This window comes from Bidens hawaiensis, unplaced genomic scaffold (genome assembly GCF_021521415.1).
Source record: "Bidens hawaiensis isolate Kalapana, Puna unplaced genomic scaffold, B.hawaiensis_p1.1 tig00012097_1, whole genome shotgun sequence".
Lineage (NCBI taxonomy): Eukaryota > Viridiplantae > Streptophyta > Magnoliopsida > Asterales > Asteraceae > Bidens > Bidens hawaiensis.
Genome location: NW_027491973.1, coordinates 109,381 through 137,092, shown reverse-complemented (window position 1 = coordinate 137,092; position 27,712 = coordinate 109,381). Strand labels below are relative to the sequence as shown.

The 27,712-nt window shown below is 43.8% G+C and overlaps 2 protein-coding genes across 2 annotated transcripts; both read left to right on the top strand.

Moving 5' to 3' along the window:
- Positions 1-7,519: 7,519 nt before the first annotated feature.
- Positions 7,520-9,294, top strand: LOC143539941 (S-adenosylmethionine synthase 2-like). The gene is made up of 2 exons (XM_077033125.1): positions 7,520-7,649; positions 8,656-9,294. The coding sequence occupies exon 2, from the start codon at positions 8,656-8,658 to the stop codon at positions 9,292-9,294; it is 639 nt and encodes a 212-aa protein (XP_076889240.1). The 5' UTR covers positions 7,520-7,649.
- An 8,802-nt stretch (positions 9,295-18,096) lies between these two features.
- Positions 18,097-19,871, top strand: LOC143539940 (S-adenosylmethionine synthase 2-like). Its single transcript, XM_077033124.1, has 2 exons — positions 18,097-18,226; positions 19,233-19,871. Exon 2 carries the CDS (start codon positions 19,233-19,235, stop codon positions 19,869-19,871), a length of 639 nt encoding a protein of 212 aa, XP_076889239.1. The 5' UTR covers positions 18,097-18,226.
- The last annotated feature ends 7,841 nt before the right edge of the window (positions 19,872-27,712 follow it).

Sequence of the window (27,712 nt, the reverse complement as noted above, 5' to 3'; positions counted from 1 at the left end):
TTTTAACGAGACAATGTTCCCGACATTAGGGGGAGAAATGAAAAAGCAAGAAAGAGATATATCATGGTGTGTGCCATCATTGTTACACCTAGACCCAAGATCAAAACAAAGTGAGACAGAGGTTCAAAAAATAATACATCTACAAGAAATTGCAAATCAGTTACCTGATGCATTTACTAATATAAACAGGGTCACTAAATCTCATATACCAACTGCTAATGCTCCAGCTCGAGTTGAGATTCCAAGCAAGCAAAACCATAATAATGCACCTCATGAATCTCAAAAACGTTTAAAATGTGGAAGGCCAATCGGTTCAAAGGATAAAAATCCTCGAAAAAGAAAGGGTTCTGAAAAGGATACTGACCCTAAGGAAGGAATGATTGACAAAACCTTCCCTCAGGAAAGAATAAATGATATAACATTTCCTCAGGAAGAAATAAATGATTCCAATAAAGAATTGTCAATAAACTATGGTAAATCACATATAATGTGGGATCGAGATGAAATGGAAAATATTGATGATATATTTTCTTATTCTGTGGCAAGCGATATCATGGAAGAAAATGATGACCCTGAACCAAAATCTGTAGATGATTGTAAAAATCGACAAGATTGGAACAAATGGAAAGATGCTATGCAAGCTGAATTAAACTCACTAAACAATCGAAAGGTTTTTGGACCTATTGTCATTACACCAAAGTCAATGAAACCTGTAGGATATAAATGGGTTTTTGTGAGAAAACGAAATGAGAAAAATGAAGTTACAAGATATAAAGCAAGACTTGTAGCTCAAGGTTTTTCTCAGAGGCCAGGAATTGACTATGAAGAAACGTATTCTCCTGTCATGGATGCTATTACGTTTAGATATTTAATCAGCTTAGCAGTCTCTAAAAATTTAGAGATGCGCCTTATGGATGTTGTCACAGCTTACTTGTATGGATCACTAGATAGTGACATCTATATGAAAATTCCCGAACGATTTAAACTCCCCGATGCAATAAGCTCAAAGCCTAAGGAAATGTATTCCATCAAATTACAAAGATCCTTGTATGGACTGAAACAATCTGGAAGGATGTGGTACAATCGTTTGAGTGATTATTTGATAAGCAAAGGATACACAAATAATCTTATTTGTCCATGTGTCTTCATCAAGAAGACAACATCAGGATATGTGATCATAGCTGTGTATGATGACGATCTAAATTTAATTGGGACACAAAAAGAAATTAATGAAGCAATTGCTCTTTTAAAGAAAGAATTCGAAATGAAAGATCTTGGAAAAACCAAATATTGTCTTGGTTTACAAATTGAGCATATGCATAATGGGATACTTGTGCATCAGTCAACTTATACTGAGAAACTCTTAAAACGTTTCAATATGGACAAAGCAAATCCTTTAAGCACACCGATGGTTGTTAGATCACTCAATGTTGACAATGATCCATTTCGTCCTTGCGAAGATAATGAAGAGATTCTTGGTCCCGAAGTACCATACCTCAGTGCAATTGGAGCACTTATGTATCTTACTAACTGTACAAGACCTGACATTTCTTTTGCAGTTAATTTATTGGCAAGATTCAGTTCATCCCCTACTAAAAGACATTGGAATGGCATTAAACATATTTTTCGGTATTTAAAAGGAACTGTTGATTTAGGTTTATTTTATCCTAACGATTCAAAAGAAGGGTTAGTTGGTTATGCAGATGCAGGTTATTTATCTGATCCCCATAAAGCAAAATCTCAAACTGGATATGTATTTAAGAATGGAGGAACTGCGAGTTCATGGCGTTCTCATAAACAAACACTCATTGCAACATCTTCAAATCATGCTGAAGTCATTGCATTGCATGAAGCTTCAAGAGAATGTGTATGGTTAAGATCTATGTCACGACACATATTGATTTCTTGTGGACTAGAGAAAGATCGAATTCCAACTCCTATATATGAAGATAATGCAGCTTGTGTCTCGCAAATGAAGGAAGGATATATCAAAAGTGACAGAACAAAGCATATACCACCAAGATACTTTGAGTATACTCGAGACCTTATTAAAGACAATCAGATTGAAATGAGATATGTCCAGTCCAGCAACAACTCAGCTGATCTTTTCACAAAAGCACTTCCCACAGCAACATTCAGGAAACATGTTCATGATATTGGCATGCGCCATGTACGAACAATGTAACGACCTGCAATTTGAGGGGGAGCTATATACTGCACTCTTTTTCCCTTAGCTAAAGTTTTTTCCCATTGGGTTTTCCTTTAGCAAGGTTTTTAATGAGGCAGCGAAGTTTGAAAATGTTTCATCCAAGGGGGAGTGTTATAAACGTGTAAGAAAAGAAACATCCATGTGAATGGATGAACATTTTCAACACAAATTTAATGCATATGTTTCCTAAATAGTAAAAGTGGTTGTATATATATGAACCTTATGCAACAAAGGAAGCAGCAACAATCGAAAGTTACTGAATATATATCTCTCTCATGTTTTTGTTTTTCTGTCATCTTCAAATTGTTTAATACATTGATAGTCTTGTTATAATTTTAGTGGTAATATTATAACATATGTGTTACGCCCTGCTTGCGGTGCGCGCATATAATGTATATATGTGTGAACCCTCGGGTGGGCAAAAGTAAAATTGCACTAATTTTGACGTTATTTTACTAATCTCGTGAAAATAACGTTAAAAGTGGCGGAAGGTTAATCAGGCATCATGTGGTGGCGTTGATAGCCGAAAGACAAGGGCACATGCACCGATCAGCCGGTGTCCCAATGATTGAGTGCTATGTGCCTTATGTCCAAGGCTTGATGCAAAACTACTATCGAGCCGGGGGTCTCACAGGAAGCAGCCTCTCTATCCCTATGGGATAGAGGTAAGACTGTCTACATCTTACCCTCCTCAGACCCTACCATAGCATTGCTATTGGTGGGATATACTGAGTACGATGATCATTATAACATATGTGTATTTGTGTTTAAAGAGAAAAGAATTATAAAGTTGGTTCGTCCCACATAAGAATAAAGAAAAACCCATGAAGGGTTTTAAGATAAAAAAATAGGGTCGCTTAGGGGCTACTTGATAGTCTTTTAATAGCTATTAAGAAGTTATCTCTTAATGGTTAAGAGGTAGTTTTAAGTCTGAATAGTTTTTAACCATTCAGACTTAAGGCTACCTCTTAATATTAAGAGGTTATGATAGGACTGTTTAAAGGGTAAGACCCGACCCTTTTACCTAATACCCTATCCAGACACTTTGCCGTTTTAGGAAAATATGTGGACCCGAGACCCTACCCCCTAAACAATAAAAGGGTCGGGTATAAATAAGGGGTTTCAAGGGTCCAACTCTTTACCCTTTTAATGTAGTAATAACATCTCTTTTTATGCCTTTACTAGTTGCATATCTCATATATGACTTTAATATATGAATCCTAGAACAATTATACTTTCATTTAATAATATAGTAAAGTCTAACTTCGAAAGTTTATCAACCATTTGAACTGATGCAAATAATATTCACATTCACATATTACATGTAGATAACATTTAGGTGTTCACAAATTACATGTAGAGAACATTTAAGTGAATTCCCACATATATGTTTCTAATCAGTAGTATGACCATTTATTTGTATTTTTCTTAGTAGTTGGGAAATTTCTGATGAATCATATATGAAATACAAACCTCTCATAAATTTCAGATTATTTGCGAATATGATGTAAACGGGTCAAAAGTTTGAATAAGGGTCGGACCCTTGAAATCCTTTTACCCTTTAAGGTGAAATTTAAATACCCTTTACCTGACCCATATTATCTATTCGGGTCTAATTAAGGGTTTTACAAGTCGGGTAACCGGGTTTCAAGGGTCCGACCCTTATCTTGCTCACCCCTAGTTATGAATCATTAAAAGGCTACCAAACAGCCCTTTAATTTCTTAACAGTAAAGATCATTTGGTGTACTTGGCATCAAGGCCGGCCCATAGGATGTTTAAAGAAGGAGACCGCTGAAAGCCCAATCTTCCATTGGTCCCGAGGTTTTTTCAAGCAAATTTTTATATGTAATATATACATATATATATACATACTATTTAAGAATCATATTTTTAGGCTCATTTATAAAGTTAATCACACTTTGAGTTTGATTAAACAAGACACATTGAATGATTTAAACTCAATAGTCCATAACCCAATACATTTAACAAATAAAAAAGTACATAGCCGGCCGTTAAAGTTATCTAAATTATATGTGAGTTATTAAGTTAGTATTTTAACGGCTGTTATTTTAAAATTATCTAAATTATGTACGAGCTATTAAGTATTTTAATTAAATTAATTTGTTAAAATACTTTTGTTTGGTTTATTGTTATTACAATCATCTATATCATATATGAGTTATTATGTATGTATTTATGTTCCCGTTGTTTTACATAAATTGTCAATGTCATTTACTCCTAAAAGTAATCATTCTAGCTCAAGTCCACCAACAAATGACTACTTGCCAGTTGGAACGACTCTTAACATCTTTAGCATTAAATGTTTTCCGACCTAACAAACGCAACAAGAAAGTGCCGCTCATGTAGGTTTTGGAAACGGGTTGGGTTGGGTAGGTTACGGGTTTGGATCAAATAGGTTGATTAGAAAAAGTAATTTTGATTCATGTCAAAACAGGTTTGAGTCAGAACGACTTGATTTTAAAAATATAGTTGTTTTGAACTTAATATTGATTTCAGCTATGATTTTGTGAGTTATGACTTTTTAAGCGTTCTCAACCTAGTTTGTGGTTTTGGTTTAACTCAATTATTGTTTTTGAATCAACAATTAATTATGAGCAAAGATCAACATATAATTGTTAAGCACTTAGAACTCTTAATTCAAACCCTCCCAAAAAAATAAACTAAACAAAGTGATCAGCCATGCATAGACTTTTCCGTTTGCCATTAAGGGGGTGTTTAGGTGAGCTTTTAAAACTTGCTTATTTGCTTGTCTGCTTGTTGAAAAGCAAAATGTGTTTGGCAAAACTCATTCAAAAGCTTCAAATCGGAGCTTTTCAAAAGTTGTTTTTGCTTTTAAGAAAGCAAATAAGCAAAAAAGCATTTTTAAAAGCTCACTCAAACACCCCCTAAATTTCTTATACTGAACTTAATACAAAGCTCAATTCTCAAGTATTGCATCAACTAATAGAAGTTTCGAGTTACAACTTACATTAGAGCAAACACATCCGTTAAATCTACTACATAATTTTCACAAGAAAATGATTCGCTTTTTCTCAAGGAACATGCGTCGAGAAAGACTTATCAAAAATCACAAAAAGCCTAACTATTGCCAACACCTTCAAACGGGGGCAGCACCTCAGTTATCTCTCCTTAACTTCCCACCGAACACTCTAGTTGGAAACAAAATACATCTGATCCGAAAGATGTCATTGTTTAGCCGATATCTAGTATTCGCAGAGACTCTGTGGAGATCAAGTGGAGGTTTTGTAGTGGAGTTAAAGAATCAATATTTCATTCTATGAAATTCAATGACTTTGAACTCTCGTTCTAGCAGTTGGCGTGCCTTTACATTACAGGTGAAGAAACACTAACCGGACCCCGGGCAGATTACGGGTAACCTGGGGGTTAGATAGATGTTTCCCACGAGGGGTTAGACCCGGTAAAGATGGTTCTTCTGATAACCTGCAAAACAGACACCGTGAGCTTGTCACTGAGAAGGGGGGGGGGGTTCCTCCTTGTGACCACCCTCCAGCGTGAGAATCAGACTAGATTGCTCTTAAATATAAATGTATATTAAGAGATTGCTAGAGCAGATATCAGGTATAATATGATGATAATGTGATGATATATGATGGTCATACCATTTGTGGTATTTATAGCCGAAGGTAGGTTTCCAAGGAGGTGTGGCCTGCTGAATAGTACTCCTGTTCTACCAACTGTGGCCAACGCACGTGCCCTGCTGGTAGTTGGTGGGTAGGCAGCGGCTGATAGTGACCAGGCCTGCTGTGTACTATTCCTTTTCCACCAACTGCCGGCTATGCACGTGGTATGACAGGAGTTGGTGAGTAGGCAGCGGCTAATAGTGACATACAGTACAGGAGCATGCTGCTCGCCATACTGTTGTCAATAAGCTGTCGTATCTTTAGTCAGATCTTTTGCCCATACCTCGTCAGGTACAGTACAGAAGATCTTCCCGTATCGTACGGACTGGCTTATGGGCGGGAGTATTCCCCCTCCCGCCTTTGTGCGGGATTGTCCCCGGCTTTGCTCATTCCTTCAGGTCACACTGAGTGATTGAGAGCTAAGTGCCTTGTGCGTGTAGCCTGGCTGCGCGGGTGGCCTTCCCTGATGGCTTGTATCCGAAGCTGCGGGAACAGGCGGAGTCCTTTACCATTGGGAGGCATTTCCTGCGGGAACAGCTTGCGTACTGCGCGTAAGGACGTCACGTCTCTGAGCATGGTTGGTCCTGCGGATCCAGTTGGTTTCTGCGCAGACGTCCCTCTTCAAGGTGAGTCTTGCGGGTCCAACTGGGCTCTGCTGGGACCTACCTCTTCAACAGGCAAGGTTGTAAAAGTCGTTAGGCGGTCCTAGGCGGTCGACTGGGGAGTCGCGACTACTCAGGAATAGTCGGGGATTACTCAGAAAATACCTACGGAGTACTCGGCCGAGGCGGGGAGTAGTCGATCTAGGCGGGAAGTAATCAAGAGAACTCGGCCGCCTACTCGGGAGTTTTACAACATTTACAGGTTTAACTAATGAACCCCTTCCTTAAGCCCATTCTAGCCCGACCCGTTAAATTCTTTAAATCTAGTAATACCCATCCTAAGTCCTTAATCCCTAATACAACTTCGCAGCTGTTTGATAGCCTCTTACTAATTCCATTATAACACCACCTATGAAGCAATCAACATTAAGCATGTTTGGTTCACCAAAAACACATCCATAAATCAGCCAACAAACCTCTTATCCATTAAGCTTCAAAACAAATCTAAATACTAATATTTTCCCTTGTCCCTTCACATATAATCACAACCCTCCGTCTCACCTCCTTGACTCACCACCACATTAACGTACTTAACAGTAGGGGTGGGCAAATAAACCGGTTAATTGAATCGACCTGAAAATCAAACCGAAACCGTACCGGTTTGAAACCGATTATGTAGAAACCGGTTTGGAACCGATTGAAACCGTAGGTTCAGAACCGGTTTGAAATTTTCTCCACCAAAACCGGTTCCAAACCGGTTAACCAAACCGAAACCGATGATAATCTGGTCAAGAAACTGATTAAAACCCGGACTAAAACCGATCATAAACCGGTTTTGACTTTTGAGTTTTAAACAGGTTTGTTGTGCACCTCTACTTAACTGTAACCGGTGTAAGTAAAGGTTATATAATACTCTATTAAACTATTGAAGTTAAGATATGGTGGATTGGTTTGGTGAACAGGACCCACAATAAGAGGGGTTGGTGAGGGGTCCACATCGAAAGAGTTGGTGGCCTCTGGCTGTAGCTGTAGCTGTACAGTCCAACTCGCACCCCTCTTCTCCCTATAAATACACACCCCTTCACTCGTTACCAAATCGTCTCACCCTCTACATCAATTTCTGGATCTCAAGATTTCATATCTTTCATCCAGACCCTAATATTATTATCAATAAGGTACCCATCATTTCCATTTCTAATTCTTCTTCTACACACCCCAGATCTGTTAATTACCTTTTAACCTCTTGATTTTTACTTTCGATCTGCTTAATTTATTGTTAGATCTGAGTCATGCCGTCCGATATGTTGTGGGTCGGCATTGGTTTCGAGATATTTAAGGGAAAAATTGAAACTTTATGCTGCTAGATGATAGATCTTGATGTTAATGCCTTGTTTCTTTATGTTTCTTGCAAGTTAAAGCCAAATCTATGTTAAAGTTAAGGTTAAGTAGTAGTTAATTATCAGACTCTGTAGTTTGGCTTCCAAGTTCCATCATTTTATTTATATTATTATTGTTTATTATGCTAGTAGACTAGTAGCTAGATATTTGTTGTTCCTTTAGTTGATTAATCCATTAATGAGAACTGTATGGATAATTATTTTAGTATTGTTAGTTGGCCTTGGTGGATCTGCTTATTTTCTAGCTTTTGATAGTTTGTTATATTATTTGACTTTTATTGAAAGTAAAGCATATGAATGATATTTCTTTGATTGAGATGTAAAATCAAAATATTCCTTATCCTGAATCTTTGGAACAAAGCTTTTTTAGATTTGTGAATATGATTCTCATTGCTAGTGGATTTAAATTTGTCGAATCCATCGTTTTAGTGTGCACGCGGTATCTTTAACGTTGTCGTTCACATTCGTAGTATGTTCTGTTTCCATTACTAAACACATCTTTAATAAATCGAACGAGAATCGTATTGTGACGGTTGTTTCTTAGACTTATTTGAGGTGCATCAAGAACACAATATAGATGTGATTGATTTGAATCATATATGAATCTTTCGGGCCTTTCGGCATGTAATCTTTAGTCAAGTAGCTGCAAACCAATGTTTGTTCAGTTTTTTAAGAAAGTTATTATTTTGTTGTAACATAGTTGGTGTGTTTATCAGTTTATTTTATAGTAATATAGTATTAAGTGTGCTGTTATAATTTACTCTCTTATTGTTTCAGTTGAGAGATGGAGACCTTTCTATTTACCTCTGAGTCAGTCAATGAAGGACACCCAGACAAGCTCTGTGACCAAGTCTCGGACGCCATCCTTGACGCCTGCCTAGAACAAGATCTAGACAGCAAGGTTGCATGTGAAACCTGCACCAAGACCAACATGGTCATGGTCTTTGGTGAGATCACCACCAAGGCTACCGTAGACTATGAGAAGATAGTCCGCGACACTTGCAGAGAAATCGGATTCACATCAGCTGATGTGGGACTTGATGCTGACCACTGCAAGGTCTTGGTCAACATCGAGCAACAGAGCCCTGACATTGCTCAAGGTGTTCATGGACATCTCACTAAGAAGCCGGAGGAGATCGGTGCTGGTGACCAAGGTCACATGTTTGGTTATGCTACTGACGAGACACCCGAGCTTATGCCTTTGACCCACGTCCTTGCAACCAGGCTCGGTGCCAAGCTCACTGAAGTTAGAAAGAACAACACTTGCTCATGGCTCAGGCCGGACGGTAAGACCCAAGTGACCGTCGAGTACCGTAACGACAACGGTGCCATGGTCCCTATTAGGGTTCACACCGTTCTCATTTCCACTCGTGGAGGTCTACCCGCTAGGCCACGAGATCCTGAGCGCCAGGCGGCCAGGTAAGGCGCTATTCAACCCTCGACCCCTCAATGTTGAAACCTCTGCTGGAATTCCTCTAATCGTATGTTCTGATGAGGAATCCGCAGATGGTCCTCCGTTGGTGCGGAAGAAGAAAGCTGCCGGCGGGAAGGGGAAGGAGAAGGTGGCCTCCACTGCCGATCCAGTGCCTCGGTCTGATTCGGAGACCGAGAGCGAAGAGGTGGCGGGGAATCCCGGTGGTGATAAGACCACCGCTCCGGATGCTGCGATTGTCACCTCCGGAGAGCCCAAGAAGACGACGGTGATCGGCGCAAAGAGGCCGGCTCCATCGGGTTCGTCCCCGCCTCTCCGTACCGTTAGGCTCAAGAAAACCCGTAAGTACAAACTTCCTTTATCTTTAACTTCATAGCTTTATCATTAACACTTATCTTTTTTACGTAGGCGTGGATGTTGACGCATTCCAGGGTGGAGCGCAGAGGAGTACCTCTCCGCCAATGACGGTAGGCTTGGTCAGCCTACCTGAGGCGACGACCCAGGCGCCTGCGCCTGCTTCCACTGGTTCAGTTGCTCACTCCTTTTAGCCGACTGTTCCAGCTTTGATGACGTCACCGCCGGCTGTGAGTGCTATTTTTACAGCATCTTTCACCGAGCCGACGGTTACTATTGCTGCGGATTACCATGCCTCCTCCGTCATCGGCAACGACGGCCGATCCTTCAGGTATGCATGGGGCGTATCGCCAAACTCTGCCACCTTCCCATCTGCCTGACCTCTTGGATGGATTTCCCTTGGGTTCAGGTGATGGGTTCGGCGGCTATCGGCCTGTTATTGACCCTACAGGTGCGTAGGGTTCTTTTGGCCTATTTTATATTTTTCAATCATCTTTTCCTAACTGCTCTTTGTTTTTTGCAGTGTCGGATTCCAATGAAGTGTATGTTCCACGATGGAACATTCGCCGAGGAACAACCCTTCGCACTCCTGTGGAGTGCGTGGAGTGGGCTCGTCACGCTGCTCCTAGTGGTGCGTTGGGGGAAGCCATGGCTAGCTACCAAGAGGGTAGGCTAACCAATGAGCTTCGGGTTCTCCTGGCCCGGATGCAGCCGCGCGTCGAGCTGCTTTGTCGTGAAAACGACAAGTTAAAAGCAGCTCGCCTTCAGGAAGTAGTTCAGGCGCGGGCTGTCCGGGAGGAGAATAGGAGGCTTTCAGGAGAAGGCGTTCAAGGCCCTTGAAGTTGAGGTTCAGGCCCGTCTCGAGGCTCGCTCCAAGGCTGCCCAAGCTGTTAATGAACAGCTTCGGCTGGCTAAGGAAACTGCAAGGAACGCGACTGAAAGGGCCACCAAGGCTGAAGCTGTTGCTGAGCCTCTACGCCTGGAGAATGAAGAGCTTAAAGCCAAATTAGAGGCTCTCCAGCAGGCTCATGATGCCTTGGCGATGGAGGACGCTAAGAAGCTTCAAGAAATCCTGGACCAGATGTAACACCCCGACCGATGGCGGATTATACATCGGGGCGCTACGAATTGTTTCATTACTCGTGACACTATTTGGGTGTCAATATTTAATAAATACATTTCATTGCGCATGCGCATAACACACCATAAAGTAACATAAATCACATATCATAACACATAATATTCAAATACATAAATTTGTCTTGTTATATTTTAAACTAGGTCCAAAGTAAAAGAAAACATCCTACGTGTCCTCGAGTTTCCAAAAGCAGCTACAGCAAACCTGAACATGTGTTAAAATAAAACGTCAACACTTGCGTGTCGGTGAGAAATCAAGTTTAATAGATATAAATAGATAATAACAAAGCACTGCGCGCAACATGTGTATAACTGGTGTTCAACATAGTGGTGTAAACAGATTGTGATCAAGCCTAAATAGATCATAGCTCATAGTTCATAACGTGCTCCAAATCGAGCAAAAACAAATAATCATTCGTGTATGTGCAAACAAACCAAGAAAATCGTAACGATAGGTCTCCCGTGTTCATCTAATGGATCCATGAAAACTTCGGAATAGGCCGATCAAAGCGGTTAATGATCAACACATACAAATATACAACACTAGTAAACGTCCATAACACATGGGTTTTGCGCACATAATTTCATAAACAAGTTTAAGACTCAAGTTGTACGAACACATGAACATCCCAAAACATTAAAAATAAAAAGGGATTAGGTACGAGATTACTCACTTGCAAAAGGTGCGTTGAAAGATAATGCAAGAACCAACTTTTAAACAAGCGAAAGTTAACCTATAAATAAGAGGTTATTGGTTTAACGATTGGTTTTTGTCTTGAATATATGTAAGTCTCTTAAACAAATTATTAAAAGAAAAATTATATATTATTTATTTACCGAGATTTCTGGGCAGAGAAGAAGAGAAGACGGATTGCAAAGAGGGGAGTTGGAGGCGTCGCTGAGGATCTTCGGCCGAGAGTAAGGGAGAAAGATTTTGGGGAGTGTTTAAGTGTTTAATTATCCAAGAAATTAGTTTTATTTATAGGAAAACCCTAGGGAACACATCCCTAGAATTGGGGAAAAGATCTTATCAAATCAAAGCAAAAGATATCAAAAGCAAAAGATATGGTGGCAGCTGCAGGGGATGGGGAAGGCTGACAGGTTACTGTTCATAGCATGGGAGGGGTCAGACAAAGTACTGTTCAAGACATGGAAAAGAAGATTTTAAAAGATTATGCCAGTTACTTTTTCCAACAACCAAGAGGGTTGGTAAGCAAGCTGCGCCGAAAGTGACCTTTCGGACAGATGTCAGATCTGGCCTACTGTGCCCATACCTTGGCAGGTATAGCACAGAAGATAAGATATTTCAAAAGCAAACAGGTTGGCTTAAACTGGAGAAAAGACTAAGTGTCTAGCGCGAGAAGGCTTGAGTGCGCGAGGGCGAAGGCAGACAGAACAATCCTTAGCGCGCCGCGGGAAGGACTACAATCCTTAGCGCGCCGCGGGAAGGACTACAATCCTTAGCGCGCCGCGGGAAGGACTACAATCCTTAGCGCGCCGCGGGAAGAACTACAGTCCTTTGCGCGCCGCGGGAACAGTTCGCCTCGCGTATCGCAGGAACAGCTGGTCTTCACGCAGGCTTCCTTGTAAGGAGTCTGGCGCGTCGAGCTGCGCAGACATCCTTAGGCGGGAAGAACCAAAGGACAAGCAAAGAGTTAAGAGAAAAAGGGGGTTCAAGGCTTAAGGGTTAAGCAGAGGGGCGGGACGGCGACAAGAGAGAAAAAGGGGCGGGACGGCAACAAGAGAGAAAAAGGGGCGGGATTGCGACAAGAGAGAAAAGGGGCGGGATGGCGACAAGAGAGAAAAGGGGGCGGGACGGCGGAAAGGAATTATCACTATTATATATATATATATAATAAATATAAAGATTATAATCAAATTTTAAAACTTAAAACGGATCCGAAAACGGGTACCTGGGTCGGGTCGGATTTGGGCAGATGTCACACCAGAGGGGGGTGCTTGACCATACTGAGCGTAAGCTAAAGGGCGTCGAAGAGGCTGCGGCTAAAGATGTGTTGCTTGCCAACCTCAACAAGAATGAAGCCGAACGCGCCCGTAACGAAGCTCAAGCTGCCCTCCAAGAAGCTCTGGTTGCCAAGGAATGGCTTCTTCGAGAAGCGTTGTCTCAGGTATGTTTAGCTTCATGTCTTCACGCTTTTCTTTGTAAATAGAAAAAGGTTTTGACACTTGTATATTTTATTTTGTAGGTTGTGCATCGAGTCTTCACTGAGACGTCTTATGACGATGCTATGAGCGCAGCCCTCAACGCTTCTCACGAGGATGGGGAAAAGGCCGGCTTCCTGCTTGGTCTAGGGTTCGTTGAGAAAGGCATCCCGCCTTCCAACTTCCCTTTATTCGATGTAGATACTGAAGCTGTATACGACCAAGCAGTGAATCAATATGCCGCCTTCTCACATCCGGTGGTGGAGAAGGTAAACGAAGTTGCTGCTGCTGATGATGGGCTAGCTATCCTTAAAGCTTTCCTTGAACTGCCACGCTCTACTGATGGTGCTGGTCCAAGTGGAAGTGGCCCTGAAGCCTGATCCTGAAGATCCCTTCCCACTGCTAGGATAGATTTAGCTTGTATAGATTTATTTTCTTGTAGGCGGGTAGTTACCCGGCCATTCTTGTAATGAATCATTGTGAAATATAAATCTTTGTGCGGGTAAGACCGCTATTTTCTCTGGATTCCTTGCTTTATAAACGTTATATGACTTGCATACTTTAGTTTAAATTAGCAATTTTCCAAGTGTTTAGAATAAGTTAACCTTTGAACGTGGTAAATAATAGGTTGAAGTTTTGCTTCCTCTTTCGTGATTGTGCGGGTAGGACCGTCACTTGCACTTAGTAGGATGGCTAAACTTTACCTACATCTGACCTGCGTGGAGGTTTTCCTCATCTTTTTTGAAATTTCTAAGTGTTTAGGATAAGTTAACCTTTGAACGTGGTAGATAATAGGTTGAAGTTTTGCTTCCTCTTTCGTGATTGTGCGGGTAGGACCGTCACTTGCACTTAGTAGGATGGCTAAACTTTACCTATATCTAACCTGCGTGTAGGTTTTCCTCATCCTTTAGAAATTCTGTTTTGAATAAGTTAACTGTTCGACGCGCGGTTGTCAATAGGTTAGTGTTCAGTTTCCTCTCATGATTCATGCGGATAGACCGGCACTTTCATTTAGTAGGATGACTGAACTTTTCCCCTTCAACTGACCTGCGTGTAGGTTTGCCGTTTTTTGGGTTTATGCGGGTTTTGCCGCCTTCCCCACGCAACGACTTTCCACGTAATTATGCGGTGAAAACCGGCATATCCGTGTTGAATAAATTAACCGTTCGACGCGCGGTTGTTAATGGGTTAGTGTTCAGTTTCCTCTATGATTCATGCGGATAGACCGGCACTTTCATTTATTGGGATGACTGAACTTTTCCCCTTCAACTGACCTGCGTGAAGGTTTGTCGTTTTTTGGGTTTATGCGGGTTTTGCCGCCTTCCCCATGCAACGACTCATTTATGTATGCGGTGAAAACCGACATCAGTGTTGATAGTTCATAAAGTATAAATGTAAAATCATCAGCGTCGATGTTTTAAGGAGAATCATTTCCATTAGAAGTGGCTCTTGGCCTTTTCTTTACAAATTTGGAATTGATCTACATGCAAACTGTGTAATTGAGCTCCCTTCCATGTTGTTGGGATAGGAGTGCCATCGAGCCGATACGCACCTGGTTCGGGATCTCGTTCTTTACGCAGCATGTAGTCTCCACATTGAAGCTGGAATTTTATTCGTGTTTTCCCCAGCTGGGGTTCTACACGCATCAGCCTGCTCAGCCTTCATTGCGCCACGAGGTGCGCGAGCGTCCCATCTCTGACAAATGCTTCGACCATGTCCTTTACGTCTATGCATTCTTCGGTGTTGTGGCCTTTTGTCCTGTGAAAGTCACAGTATTTGCTCCGATCAGCATTGTGACGATGTCGGATTATTGGAGGCTTTGGCCATGGGAGCTCCTCAGTGGCGAATATCTCGGTGACGCTTTTGGTGAGCGGCGTCCATCTGGAGTTCTGGTTCGACCGTACGTTATCCCTTCCGCCTAACCGATGTTGCAAGCCGGATGAGGTGTCAAAGTTTACCCTTGACTGCCAAATGCCTAGCTTTCGCTTTTTGTTTAATCGGGCGGTAAGGACGTTGTCTTCCCTTGTTTTCTGGGTGTAGAGGTTTGTGCTCTGAGGGAGATCTCTACCCAGTTGCTTCTCCGTTTCCGCAAAGCGTTTAGCTGCTGTCATGATGGCATCCCATGTGGATGGCATGCCATCTTTACCCGTTAAGGTGCGGATGAGCTCTGGGTCGTTCGCGCCCTGAATAAAAGCAGCGCGAACAAGATCTTCGCTAATGTTACCCAGACTTAGCTTCTTCGAGTTGAAGCGAGTGATGAAGTCTAGCAAAGATTCATCTTCCTCTCGAATGCATTTGAGGATTGTCCATTGCTCCTCGGTATACTTTCTTTGCTGGCTGAAGTGTTGGCTAAACTTCTGTTGGAAGTCTGCCCAGTCGTAGATGTGGTTGACCGGTAGACGATCGAACCACGCTCTAGCAGCCCCAACCAGCGTCATTTGGAACATGTAACACCACGTAGGTTCCGTCCAACTACTGACGGTTGCCCCCGCTATGAATCTGTTCAAATGATCATCTGGGTCAGATATACCATCATATGTGCCTATGCTGGACATTTGTTTGGCACTTTTTGGGGCAATTGCTTCCGCAATGTCCCTTGCAAATTTGGACGTTCCCGCATTTGCAACGTTTGGTCTGAATGTTTTGGAGAAGTCACGTGGACTTCCACCTGTGTTTTTTAGTTTGAAGGCTTCTCCAAAATGCCTTCTCGGTTGGGAGTCCGTTTCCTTACGCTTCCCTTTTGCCCTATGGCGAGGGTTCGCGTCGGAGTCGGATTCCTCCGAGTCATCGTCCAAGTATTCTTCGAATTCGTCAGCCTGTTGGACGGAATGCAAACGTTCGTCCAACTCAGCTTGGAATTCCCTCTGACGTGCCTCCGCCCATGCCTTAACTTCATCGAGTGTTTGGCGGGGGAGTCTTGTTCGTTTCTCTAACTGGGTATCGGTGAATCCCAGTGAGCGATTATTTACTGCACTTGCCCCAGCTTGGGTAACTGGGGTGGTGTTCGTAAAATTTACTTCACTTGCCCCGGCTTGGGTAACCGGGGTAGTGTTTGTAAAGACTGTGTAGCCGGTATTCCCCCCAGTAGCTGGGGTTGTGGTTACCGGAATTTCTTTAACCATCTTTCTAGTAGTTTGAAAAAACTGGAGAAAAATGAAGTTCTAGCTTTATGCACGGATGGCGCCAATGAAGAAACACTAACCGGACCCCGGGCAGATTACGGGTAACCTGGGGGTTAGATAGATGTTTCCCACGAGGGGTTAGACCCGGTAAAGATGGTTCTTCTGATAACCTGCAAAACAGACACCGTGAGCTTGTCACTGAGAAGGGGGGGGGGTTCCTCCTTGTGACCACCCTCCGGCGTGAGAATCAGACTAGATTGCTCTTTAAATATAAATGTATATTAAGAGATTGCTTGAGCAGATATCAGGTATAATATGATGATAATGTGATGATATATGATGGTCATACCATTTGTGGTATTTATAGCCGAAGGTAGGTTTCCAAGGAGGTGTGGCCTGCTGAATAGTACTCCTGTTCTACCAACTGTGGCCAACGCACGTGCCCTGCTGGTAGTTGGTGGGTAGGCAGCGGCTGATAGTTACCAGGCCTGCTGTGTACTATACCTTTTCCACCAACTGCCGGCTATGCACGTGGTATGACAGGAGTTGGTGAGTAGGCAGCGGCTAATAGTGACATACAGTACAGGAGCATGCTGCTCGCCATACTGTTGTCAATAAGCTGTCGTATCTTTAGTCAGATCTTTTGCCCATACCTCGTCAGGTACAGTACAGAAGATCTTCCCGTATCGTACGGACTGGCTTATGGGCGGGAGTATTCCCCCTCCCGCCTTTGTGCGGGATTGTCCCCGGCTTTGCTCATTCCTTCAGGTGACACTGAGTGATTGAGAGCTAAGTGCCTTGTGCGTGTAGCCTGGCTGCGCGGGTGGCCTTCCCTGATGGCTTGTATCCGAAGCTGCGGGAACAGGCGGAGTCCTTTACCATTGGGAGGCATTTCCTGCGGGAACAGCTTGCGTACTGCGCGTAAGGACGTCACGTCTCTGAGCATGGTTGGTCCTGCGGATCCAGTTGGTTTCTGCGCAGACGTCCCTCTTCAAGGTGAGTCTTGCGGGTCCAACTGGGCTCTGCTGGGACCTACCTCTTCAACAGGCAAGGTTGTAAAAGTCGTTAGGCGGTCCTAGGCGGTCGACTGGGGAGTCGCGACTACTCAGGAATAGTCGGGGATTACTCAGAAAATACCTACGGAGTACTCGGCCGAGGCGGGGAGTAGTCGATCTAGGCGGGAAGTAATCAAGAGAACTCGGCCGCCTACTCGGGAGTTTTACAACATTTACAGGTTTAACTAATGAACCCCTTCCTTAAGCCCATTCTAGCCCGACCCGTTAAATTCTTTAAATCTAGTAATACCCATCCTAAGTCCTTAATCCCTAATACAACTTCGCAGCTGTTTGATAGCCTCTTACTAATTCCATTATAACACCACCTATGAAGCAATCAACATTAAGCATGTTTGGTTCACCAAAAACACATCCATAAATCAGCCAACAAACCTCTTATCCATTAAGCTTCAAAACAAATCTAAATACTAATATTTTCCCTTGTCCCTTCACATATAATCACAACCCTCCGTCTCACCTCCTTGACTCACCACCACATTAACGTACTTAACAGTAGGGGTGGGCAAATAAACCGGTTAATTGAACCGACCTGAAAATCAAACCGAAACCGTACCGGTTTGAAACCGATTATGTAGAAACCGGTTTGGAACCGATTGAAACCGTAGGTTCAGAACCGGTTTGAAATTTTCTCCACCAAAACCGGTTCCAAACCGGTTAACCAAACCGAAACCGATGATAATCTGGTCAAGAAACTGATTAAAACCCGGACTAAAACCGATCATAAACCGGTTTTGACTTTTGAGTTTTAAACAGGTTTGTTGTGCACCTCTACTTAACTGTAACCGGTGTAAGTAAAGGTTATATAATACTCTCTTAAACTATTGAAGTTAAGATATGGTGGATTGGTTTGGTGAACAGGACCCACAATAAGAGGGGTTGGTGAGGGGTCCACATCGAAAGAGTTGGTGGCCTCTGGCTGTAGCTGTAGCTGTACAGTCCAACTCGCACCCCTCTTCTCCCTATAAATACACACCCCTTCACTCGTTACCAAATCGTCTCACCCTCTACATCAATTTCTGGATCTCAAGATTTCATATCTTTCATCCAGACCCTAATATTATTATCAATAAGGTACCCATCATTTCCATTTCTAATTCTTCTTCTACACACCCCAGATCTGTTAATTACCTTTTAACCTCTTGATTTTTACTTTCGATCTGCTTAATTTATTGTTAGATCTGAGTCATGCCGTCCGATATGTTGTGGGTCGGCATTGGTTTCGAGATATTTAAGGGAAAAATTGAAACTTTATGCTGCTAGATGATAGATCTTGATGTTAATGCCTTGTTTCTTTATGTTTCTTGCAAGTTAAAGCCAAATCTATGTTAAAGTTAAGGTTAAGTAGTAGTTAATTATCAGACTCTGTAGTTTGGCTTCCAAGTTCCATCATTTTATTTATATTATTATTGTTTATTATGCTAGTAGACTAGTAGCTAGATATTTGTTGTTCCTTTAGTTGATTAATCCATTAATGAGAACTGTATGGATAATTATTTTAGTATTGTTAGTTGGCCTTGGTGGATCTGCTTATTTTCTAGCTTTTGATAGTTTGTTATATTATTTGACTTTTATTGAAAGTAAAGCATATGAATGATATTTCTTTGATTGAGATGTAAAATCAAAATATTCCTTATCCTGAATCTTTGGAACAAAGCTTTTTTAGATTTGTGAATATGATTCTCATTGCTAGTGGATTTAAATTTGTCGAATCCATCGTTTTAGTGTGCACGCGGTATCTTTAACGTTGTCGTTCACATTCGTAGTATGTTCTGTTTCCATTACTAAACACATCTTTAATAAATCGAACGAGAATCGTATTGTGACGGTTGTTTCTTAGACTTATTTGAGGTGCATCAAGAACACAATATAGATGTGATTGATTTGAATCATATATGAATCTTTCGGGCCTTTCGGCATGTAATCTTTAGTCAAGTAGCTGCAAACCAATGTTTGTTCAGTTTTTTAAGAAAGTTATTATTTTGTTGTAACATAGTTGGTGTGTTTATCAGTTTATTTTATAGTAATATAGTATTAAGTGTGCTGTTATAATTTACTCTCTTATTGTTTCAGTTGAGAGATGGAGACCTTTCTATTTACCTCTGAGTCAGTCAATGAAGGACACCCAGACAAGCTCTGTGACCAAGTCTCGGACGCCATCCTTGACGCCTGCCTAGAACAAGATCCCGACAGCAAGGTTGCATGTGAAACCTGCACCAAGACCAACATGGTCATGGTCTTTGGTGAGATCACCACCAAGGCTACCGTAGACTATGAGAAGATAGTCCGCGACACTTGCAGAGAAATCGGATTCACATCAGCTGATGTGGGACTTGATGCTGACCACTGCAAGGTCTTGGTCAACATCGAGCAACAGAGCCCTGACATTGCTCAAGGTGTTCATGGACATCTCACTAAGAAGCCGGAGGAGATCGGTGCTGGTGACCAAGGTCACATGTTTGGTTATGCTACTGACGAGACACCCGAGCTTATGCCTTTGACCCACGTCCTTGCAACCAGGCTCGGTGCCAAGCTCACTGAAGTTAGAAAGAACAACACTTGCTCATGGCTCAGGCCGGACGGTAAGACCCAAGTGACCGTCGAGTACCGTAACGACAACGGTGCCATGGTCCCTATTAGGGTTCACACCGTTCTCATTTCCACTCGTGGAGGTCTACCCGCTAGGCCACGAGATCCTGAGCGCCAGGCGGCCAGGTAAGGCGCTATTCAACCCTCGACCCCTCAATGTTGAAACCTCTGCTGTAATTCCTCTAATCGTATGTTCTGATGAGGAATCCGCAGATGGTCCTCCGTTGGTGCGGAAGAAGAAAGCTGCCGGCGGGAAGGGGAAGGAGAAGGTGGCCTCCACTGCCGATCCAGTGCCTCGGTCTGATTCGGAGACCGAGAGCGAAGAGGTGGCGGGGAATCCCGGTGGTGATAAGACCACCGCTCCGGAGGCTGCGATTGTCACCTCCGGAGAGCCCAAGAAGACGACGGTGATCGGCGCAAAGAGGCCGGCTCCATCGGGTTCGTCCCCGCCTCTCCGTACCGTTAGGCTCAAGAAAACCCGTAAGTACAAACTTCCTTTATCTTTAACTTCATAGCTTTATCATTAACACTTATCTTTTTTACGTAGGCGTGGATGTTGACGCATTCCAGGGTGGAGCGCAGAGGAGTACCTCTCCGCCAATGACGGTAGGCTTGGTCAGCCTACCTGAGGCGACGACCCAGGCGCCTGCGCCTGCTTCCACTGGTTCAGTTGCTCACTCCTTTTAGCCGACTGTTCCAGCTTTGATGACGTCACCGCCGGCTGTGAGTGCTATTTTTACAGCATCTTTCACCGAGCCGACGGTTACTATTGCTGCGGATTCCGCAGCGGCGACCGCGGCGGCCGCTACCATGCCTCCTCCGTCATCGGCAACGACGGCCGATCCTTCAGGTATGCATGGGGCGTATCGCCAAACTCTGCCACCTTCCCATCTGCCTGACCTCTTGGATGGATTTCCCTTGGGTTCAGGTGATGGGTTCGGCGGCTATCGGCCTGTTATTGACCCTACAGGTGCGTAGGGTTCTTTTGGCCTATTTTATATTTTTCAATCATCTTTTCCTAACTGCTCTTTGTTTTTTGCAGTGTCGGATTCCAATGAAGTGTATGTTCCACGATGGAACATTCGCCGAGGAACAACCCTTCGCACTCCTGTGGAGTGCGTGGAGTGGGCTCGTCACGCTGCTCCTAGTGGTGCGTTGGGGGAAGCCATGGCTAGCTACCAAGAGGGTAGGCTAACCAATGAGCTTCGGGTTCTCCTGGCCCGGATGCAGCCGCGCGTCGAGCTGCTTTGTCGTGAAAACGACAAGTTAAAAGCAGCTCGCCTTCAGGAAGTAGTTCAGGCGCGGGCTGTCCGGGAGGAGAATAGGAGGCTTTCAGGAGAAGGCGTTCAAGGCCCTTGAAGTTGAGGTTCAGGCCCGTCTCGAGGCTCGCTCCAAGGCTGCCCAAGCTGTTAATGAACAGCTTCGGCTGGCTAAGGAAACTGCAAGGAACGCGACTGAAAGGGCCACCAAGGCTGAAGCTGTTGCTGAGCCTCTACGTCTGGAGAATGAAGAGCTTAAAGCCAAATTAGAGGCTCTCCAGCAGGCTCATGATGCCTTGGCGATAGAGGACGCTAAGAAGCTTCAAGAAATCCTGGACCAGATGTAACACCCCGACCGATGGCGGATTATACATCGGGGCGCTACGAATTGTTTCATTACTCGTGACACTATTTGGGTGTCAATATTTAATAAATACATTTCATTGCGCATGCGCATAACACACCATAAAGTAACATAAATCACATATCATAACACATAATATTCAAATACATAAATTTGTCTTGTTATATTTTAAACTAGGTCCAAAGTAAAAGAAAACATCCTACGTGTCCTCGAGTTTCCAAAAGCAGCTACAGCAAACCTGAACATGTGTTAAAATAAAACGTCAACACTTGCGTGTCGGTGAGAAATCAAGTTTAATAGATATAAATAGATAATAACAAAGCACTGCGCGCAACATGTGTATAACTGGTGTTCAACATAGTGGTGTAAACAGATTGTGATCAAGCCTAAATAGATCATAGCTCATAGTTCATAACGTGCTCCAAATCGAGCAAAAACAAATAATCATTCGTGTATGTGCAAACAAACCAAGAAAATCGTAACGATAGGTCTCCCGTGTTCATCTAATGGATCCATGAAAACTTCAGAATAGGCCGATCAAAGCGGTTAATGATCAACACATACAAATATACAACACTAGTAAACGTCCATAACACATGGGTTTTGCGCACATAATTTCATAAACAAGTTTAAGACTCAAGTTGTACGAACACATGAACATCCCAAAACATTAAAAATAAAAAGGGATTAGGTACGAGATTACTCACTTGCAAAAGGTGCGTTGAAAGATAATGCAAGAACCAACTTTTAAACAAGCGAAAGTTAACCTATAAATAAGAGGTTATTGGTTTAACGATTGGTTTTTGTCTTGAATATATGTAAGTCTCTTAAACAAATTATTAAAAGAAAAATTATATATTATTTATTTACCGAGATTTCTGGGCAGAGAAGAAGAGAAGACGGATTGCAAAGAGGGGAGTTGGAGGCGTCGCTGAGGATCTTCGGCCGAGAGTAAGGGAGAAAGATTTTGGGGAGTGTTTAAGTGTTTAATTATCCAAGAAATTAGTTTTATTTATAGGAAAACCCTAGGGAACACATCCCTAGAATTGGGGAAAAGATCTTATCAAATCAAAGCAAAAGATATCAAAAGCAAAAGATATGGTGGCAGCTGCAGGGGATGGGGAAGGCTGACAGGTTACTGTTCATAGCATGGGAGGGGTCAGACAAAGTACTGTTCAAGACATGGAAAAGAAGATTTTAAAAGATTATGCCAGTTACTTTTTCCAACAACCAAGAGGGTTGGTAAGCAAGCTGCGCCGAAAGTGACCTTTCGGACAGATGTCAGATCTGGCCTACTGTGCCCATACCTTGGCAGGTATAGCACAGAAGATAAGATATTTCAAAAGCAAACAGGCTGGCTTAAACTGGAGAAAAGACTAAGTGTCTAGCGCGAGAAGGCTTGAGTGCGCGAGGGCGAAGGCAGACAGAACAATCCTTAGCGCGCCGCGGGAAGGACTACAATCCTTAGCGCGCCGCGGGAAGGACTACAATCCTTAGCGCGCCGCGGGAAGGACTACAATCCTTAGCGCGCCGCGGGAAGGACTACAATCCTTAGCGCGCCGCGGGAAGGACTACAATCCTTAGCGCGCCGCGGGAAGGACTACAATCCTTAGCGCGCCGCGGGAAGAACTACAGTCCTTTGCGCGCCGCTGGAACAGTTCGCCTCGCGTATCGCAGGAACAGCTGGTCTTCACGCAGGCTTCCTTGTAAGGAGTCTGGCGCGTCGAGCTGCGCAGACATCCTTAGGCGGGAAGAACCAAAGGACAAGCAAAGAGTTAAGAGAAAAAGGGGGTTCAAGGCTTAAGGGTTAAGCAGAGGGGCGGGACGGCGACAAGAGAGAAAAAGGGGCGGGACGGCAACAAGAGAGAAAAAGGGGCGGGATGGCGACAAGAGAGAAAAGGGGCGGGATGGCGACAAGAGAGAAAAGGGGGCGGGACGGCGGAAAGGAATTATCACTATTATATATATATATAATAAATATAAAGATTATAATCAAATTTTAAAACTTAAAACGGATCCGAAAACGGGTACCTGGGTCGGGTCGGATTTGGGCAGATGTCACACCAGAGGGGGGTGCTTGACCATACCGAGCGTAAGCTAAAGGGCGTCGAAGAGGCTGCGGCTAAAGATGTGTTGCTTGCCAACCTCAACAAGAATGAAGCCGAACGCGCCCGTAACGAAGCTCAAGCTGCCCTCCAAGAAGCTCTGGTTGCCAAGGAATGGCTTCTTCGAGAAGCGTTGTCTCAGGTATGTTTAGCTTCATGTCTTCACGCTTTTCTTTGTAAATAGAAAAAGGTTTTGACACTTGTATATTTTCTTTTGTAGGTTGTGCATCGAGTCTTCACTGAGACGTCTTATGACGATGCTATGAGCGCAGCCCTCAACGCTTCTCACGAGGATGGGCAAAACGCCGGCTTCCTGCTTGGTCTAGGGTTCGTTGAGAAAGGCATCCCGCCTTCCAACTTCCCTTTATTCGATGTAGATACTGAAGCTGTATACGACCAAGCAGTGAATCAATATGCCGCCTTCTCACATCCGGTGGTGGAGAAGGTAAACGAAGTTGCTGCTGCTGATGATGGGCTAGCTATCCTTAAAGCTTTCCTTGAACTGCCACACTCTACTGATGGTGCTGGTCCAAGTGGAAGTGGCCCTGAAGCCTGATCCTGAAGATCTCTTCCCACTGCTAGGATAGATTTAGCTTGTATAGATTTATTTTCTTGTAGGCGGGTAGTTACCCGGCCATTCTTGTAATGAATCATTGTGAAATATAAATCTTTGTGCGGGTAAGACCGCTATTTTCTCTGGATTCCTTGCTTTATAAACGTTATATGACTTGCATACTTTAGTTTAAATTAGCAATTTTCCAAGTGTTTAGAATAAGTTAACCTTTGAACGTGGTAAATAATAGGTTGAAGTTTTGCTTCCTCTTTCGTGATTGTGCGGGTAGGACCGTCACTTGCACTTAGTAGGATGGTTAAACTTTACCTACATCTGACCTGCGTGGAGGTTTTCCTCATCTTTTTTGAAATTTCTAAGTGTTTAGGATAAGTTAACCTTTGAACGTGGTGGATAATAGGTTGAAGTTTTGCTTCCTCTTTCGTGATTGTGCGGGTAGGACCGTCACTTGCACTTAGTAGGATGGCTAAACTTTACCTATATCTAACCTGCGTGTAGGTTTTCCTCATCCTTTAGAAATTCTGTTTTGAATAAGTTAACTGTTCGACGCGCGGTTGTCAATAGGTTAGTGTTCAGTTTCCTCTCATGATTCATGCGGATAGACCGGCACTTTCATTTAGTAGGATGACTGAACTTTTCCCCTTCAACTGACCTGCGTGTAGGTTTGCCGTTTTTTGGGTTTATGCGGGTTTTGCCGCCTTCCCCACGCAACGACTTTCCACGTAATTATGCGGTGAAAACCGGCATATCCGTGTTGAATAAATTAACCGTTCGACGCGCGGTTGTTAATGGGTTAGTGTTCAGTTTCCTCTATGATTCATGTGGATAGACCGGCACTTTCATTTATTGGGATGACTGAACTTTTCCCCTTCAACTGACCTGCGTGAAGGTTTGTCGTTTTTTGGGTTTATGCGGGTTTTGCCGCCTTCCCCATGCAACGACTCATTTATGTATGCGGTGAAAACCGACATCAGTGTTGATAGTTCATAAAGTATAAATGTAAAATCATCAGCGTCGATGTTTTAAGGAGAATCATTTCCATTAGAAGTGGCTCTTGGCCTTTTCTTTACAAATTTGGAATTGATCTACATGCAAACTGTGTAATTGAGCTCCCTTCCATGTTGTTGGGATGGGAGTGCCATCGAGCCGATACGCACCTGGTTCAGGATCTCGTTCTTTACGCAGCATGTAGTCTCCACATTGAAGCTGGAATTTTATTCGTGTTTTCCCCAGCTGGGGTTCTACACGCATCAGCCTGCTCAGCCTTCATTGCGCCACGAGGTGCGCGAGCGTCCCATCTCTGACAAATGCTTCGACCATGTCCTTTACGTCTATGCATTCTTCGGTGTTGTGGCCTTTTGTCCTGTGAAAGTCACAGTATTTGCTCCGATCAGCATTGTGACGATGTCGGATTATTGGAGGCTTTGGCCATGGGAGCTCCTCAGTGGCGAATATCTCGGTGACGCTTTTGGTGAGCGGCGTCCATCTGGAGTTCTGGTTCGACCGTACGTTATCCCTTCCGCCTAACCGATGTTGCAAGCCGGATGAGGTGTCAAAGTTTACCCTTGACTGCCAAATGCCTAGCTTTCGCTTTTTGTTTAATCGGGCGGTAAGGACGTTGTCTTCCCTTGTTTTCTGGGTGTAGAGGTTTGTGCTCTGAGGGAGATCTCTACCCAGTTGCTTCTCCGTTTCCGCAAAGCGTTTAGCTGCTGTCATGATGGCATCCCATGTGGATGGCATGCCATCTTTACCCGTTAAGGTGCGGATGAGCTCTGGGTCGTTCGCGCCCTGAATAAAAGCAGCGCGAACAAGATCTTCGCTAATGTTACCCAGACTTAGCTTCTTCGAGTTGAAGCGAGTGATGAAGTCTAGCAAAGATTCATCTTCCTCTCGAATGCATTTGAGGATTGTCCATTGCTCCTCGGTATACTTTCTTTGCTGGCTGAAGTGTTGGCTAAACTTCTGTTGGAAGTCTGCCCAGTCGTAGATGTGGTTGACCGGTAGACGATCGAACCACGCTCTAGCAGCCCCAACCAGCGTCATTTGGAACATGTAACACCACGTAGGTTCCGTCCAACTACTGACGGTTGCCCCCGCTATGAATCTGTTCAAATGATCATCTGGGTCAGATATACCATCATATGTGCCTATGCTGGACATTTGTTTGGCACTTTTTGGGGCAATTGATTCCGCAATGTCCCTTGCAAATTTGGACGTTCCCGCATTTGCAACGTTTGGTCTGAATGTTTTGGAGAAGTCACGTGGACTTCCACCTGTGTTTTTTAGTTTGAAGGCTTCTCCAAAATGCCTTCTCGGTTGGGAGTCCGTTTCCTTACGCTTCCCTTTTGCCCTATGGCGAGGGTTCGCGTCGGAGTCGGATTCCTCCGAGTCATCGTCCAAGTATTCTTCGAATTCGTCAGCCTGTTGGACGGAACGCAAACGTTCGTCCAACTCAGCTTGGAATTCCCTCTGACGTGCCTCCGCCCATGCCTTAACTTCATCGAGTGTTTGGCGGGGGAGTCTTGTTCGTTTCTCTAACTGGGTATCGGTGAATCCCAGTGAGCGATTATTTACTGCACTTGCCCCAGCTTGGGTAACTGGGGTGGTGTTCGTAAAATTTACTTCACTTGCCCCGGCTTGGGTAACCGGGGTAGTGTTTGTAAAGACTGTGTAGCCGGTATTCCCCCCAGTAGCTGGGGTTGTGGTTACCGGAATTTCTTTAACCATCTTTCTAGTAGTTTGAAAAAACTGGAGAAAAATGAAGTTCTAGCTTTATGCACGGATGGCGCCAATGAAGAAACACTAACCGGACCCCGGGCAGATTACGGGTAACCTGGGGGTTAGATAGATGTTTCCCACGAGGGGTTAGACCCGGTAAAGATGGTTCTTCTGATAAGCTGCAAAACAGACACCGTGAGCTTGTCACTGAGAAGGGGGGGGTTCCTCCTTGTGACCACCCTCCGGCGTGAGAATCAGACTAGATTGCTCTTTAAATATAAATGTATATTAAGAGATTGCTAGAGCAGATATCAGGTATAATATGATGATAATGTGATGATATATGATGGTCATACCATTTGTGGTATTTATAGCCGAAGGTAGGTTTCCAAGGAGGTGTGGCCTGCTGAATAGTACTCCTGTTCTACCAACTGTGGCCAACGCACGTGCCCTGCTGGTAGTTGGTGGGTAGGCAGCGGCTGATAGTTACCAGGCCTGCTGTGTACTATTCCTTTTCCACCAACTGCCGGCTATGCACGTGGTATGACAGGAGTTGGTGAGTAGGCAGCGGCTAATAGTGACATACAGTACAGGAGCATGCTGCTCGCCATACTGTTGTCAATAAGCTGTCGTATCTTTAGTCAGATCTTTTGCCCATACCTCGTCAGGTACAGTACAGAAGATCTTCCCGTATCGTACGGACTGGCTTATGGGCGGGAGTATTCCCCCTCCCGCCTTTGTGCGGGATTGTCCCCGGCTTTGCTCATTCCTTCAGGTGACACTGAGTGATTGAGAGCTAAGTGCCTTGTGCGTGTAGCCTGGCTGCGCGGGTGGCCTTCCCTGATGGCTTGTATCCGAAGCTGCGGGAACAGGCGGAGTCCTTTACCATTGGGAGGCATTTCCTGCGGGAACAGCTTGCGTACTGCGCGTAAGGACGTCACGTCTCTGAGCATG

Excerpts from the sequence above, each read along its gene's own strand:
- LOC143539941 (XM_077033125.1), top strand. The coding sequence starts at position 8,656 with ATGGAGACCTTTCTATTTACCTCTGAGTCAGTCAATGAAGGACACCCA.
- LOC143539940 (XM_077033124.1), top strand. The coding sequence starts at position 19,233 with ATGGAGACCTTTCTATTTACCTCTGAGTCAGTCAATGAAGGACACCCA.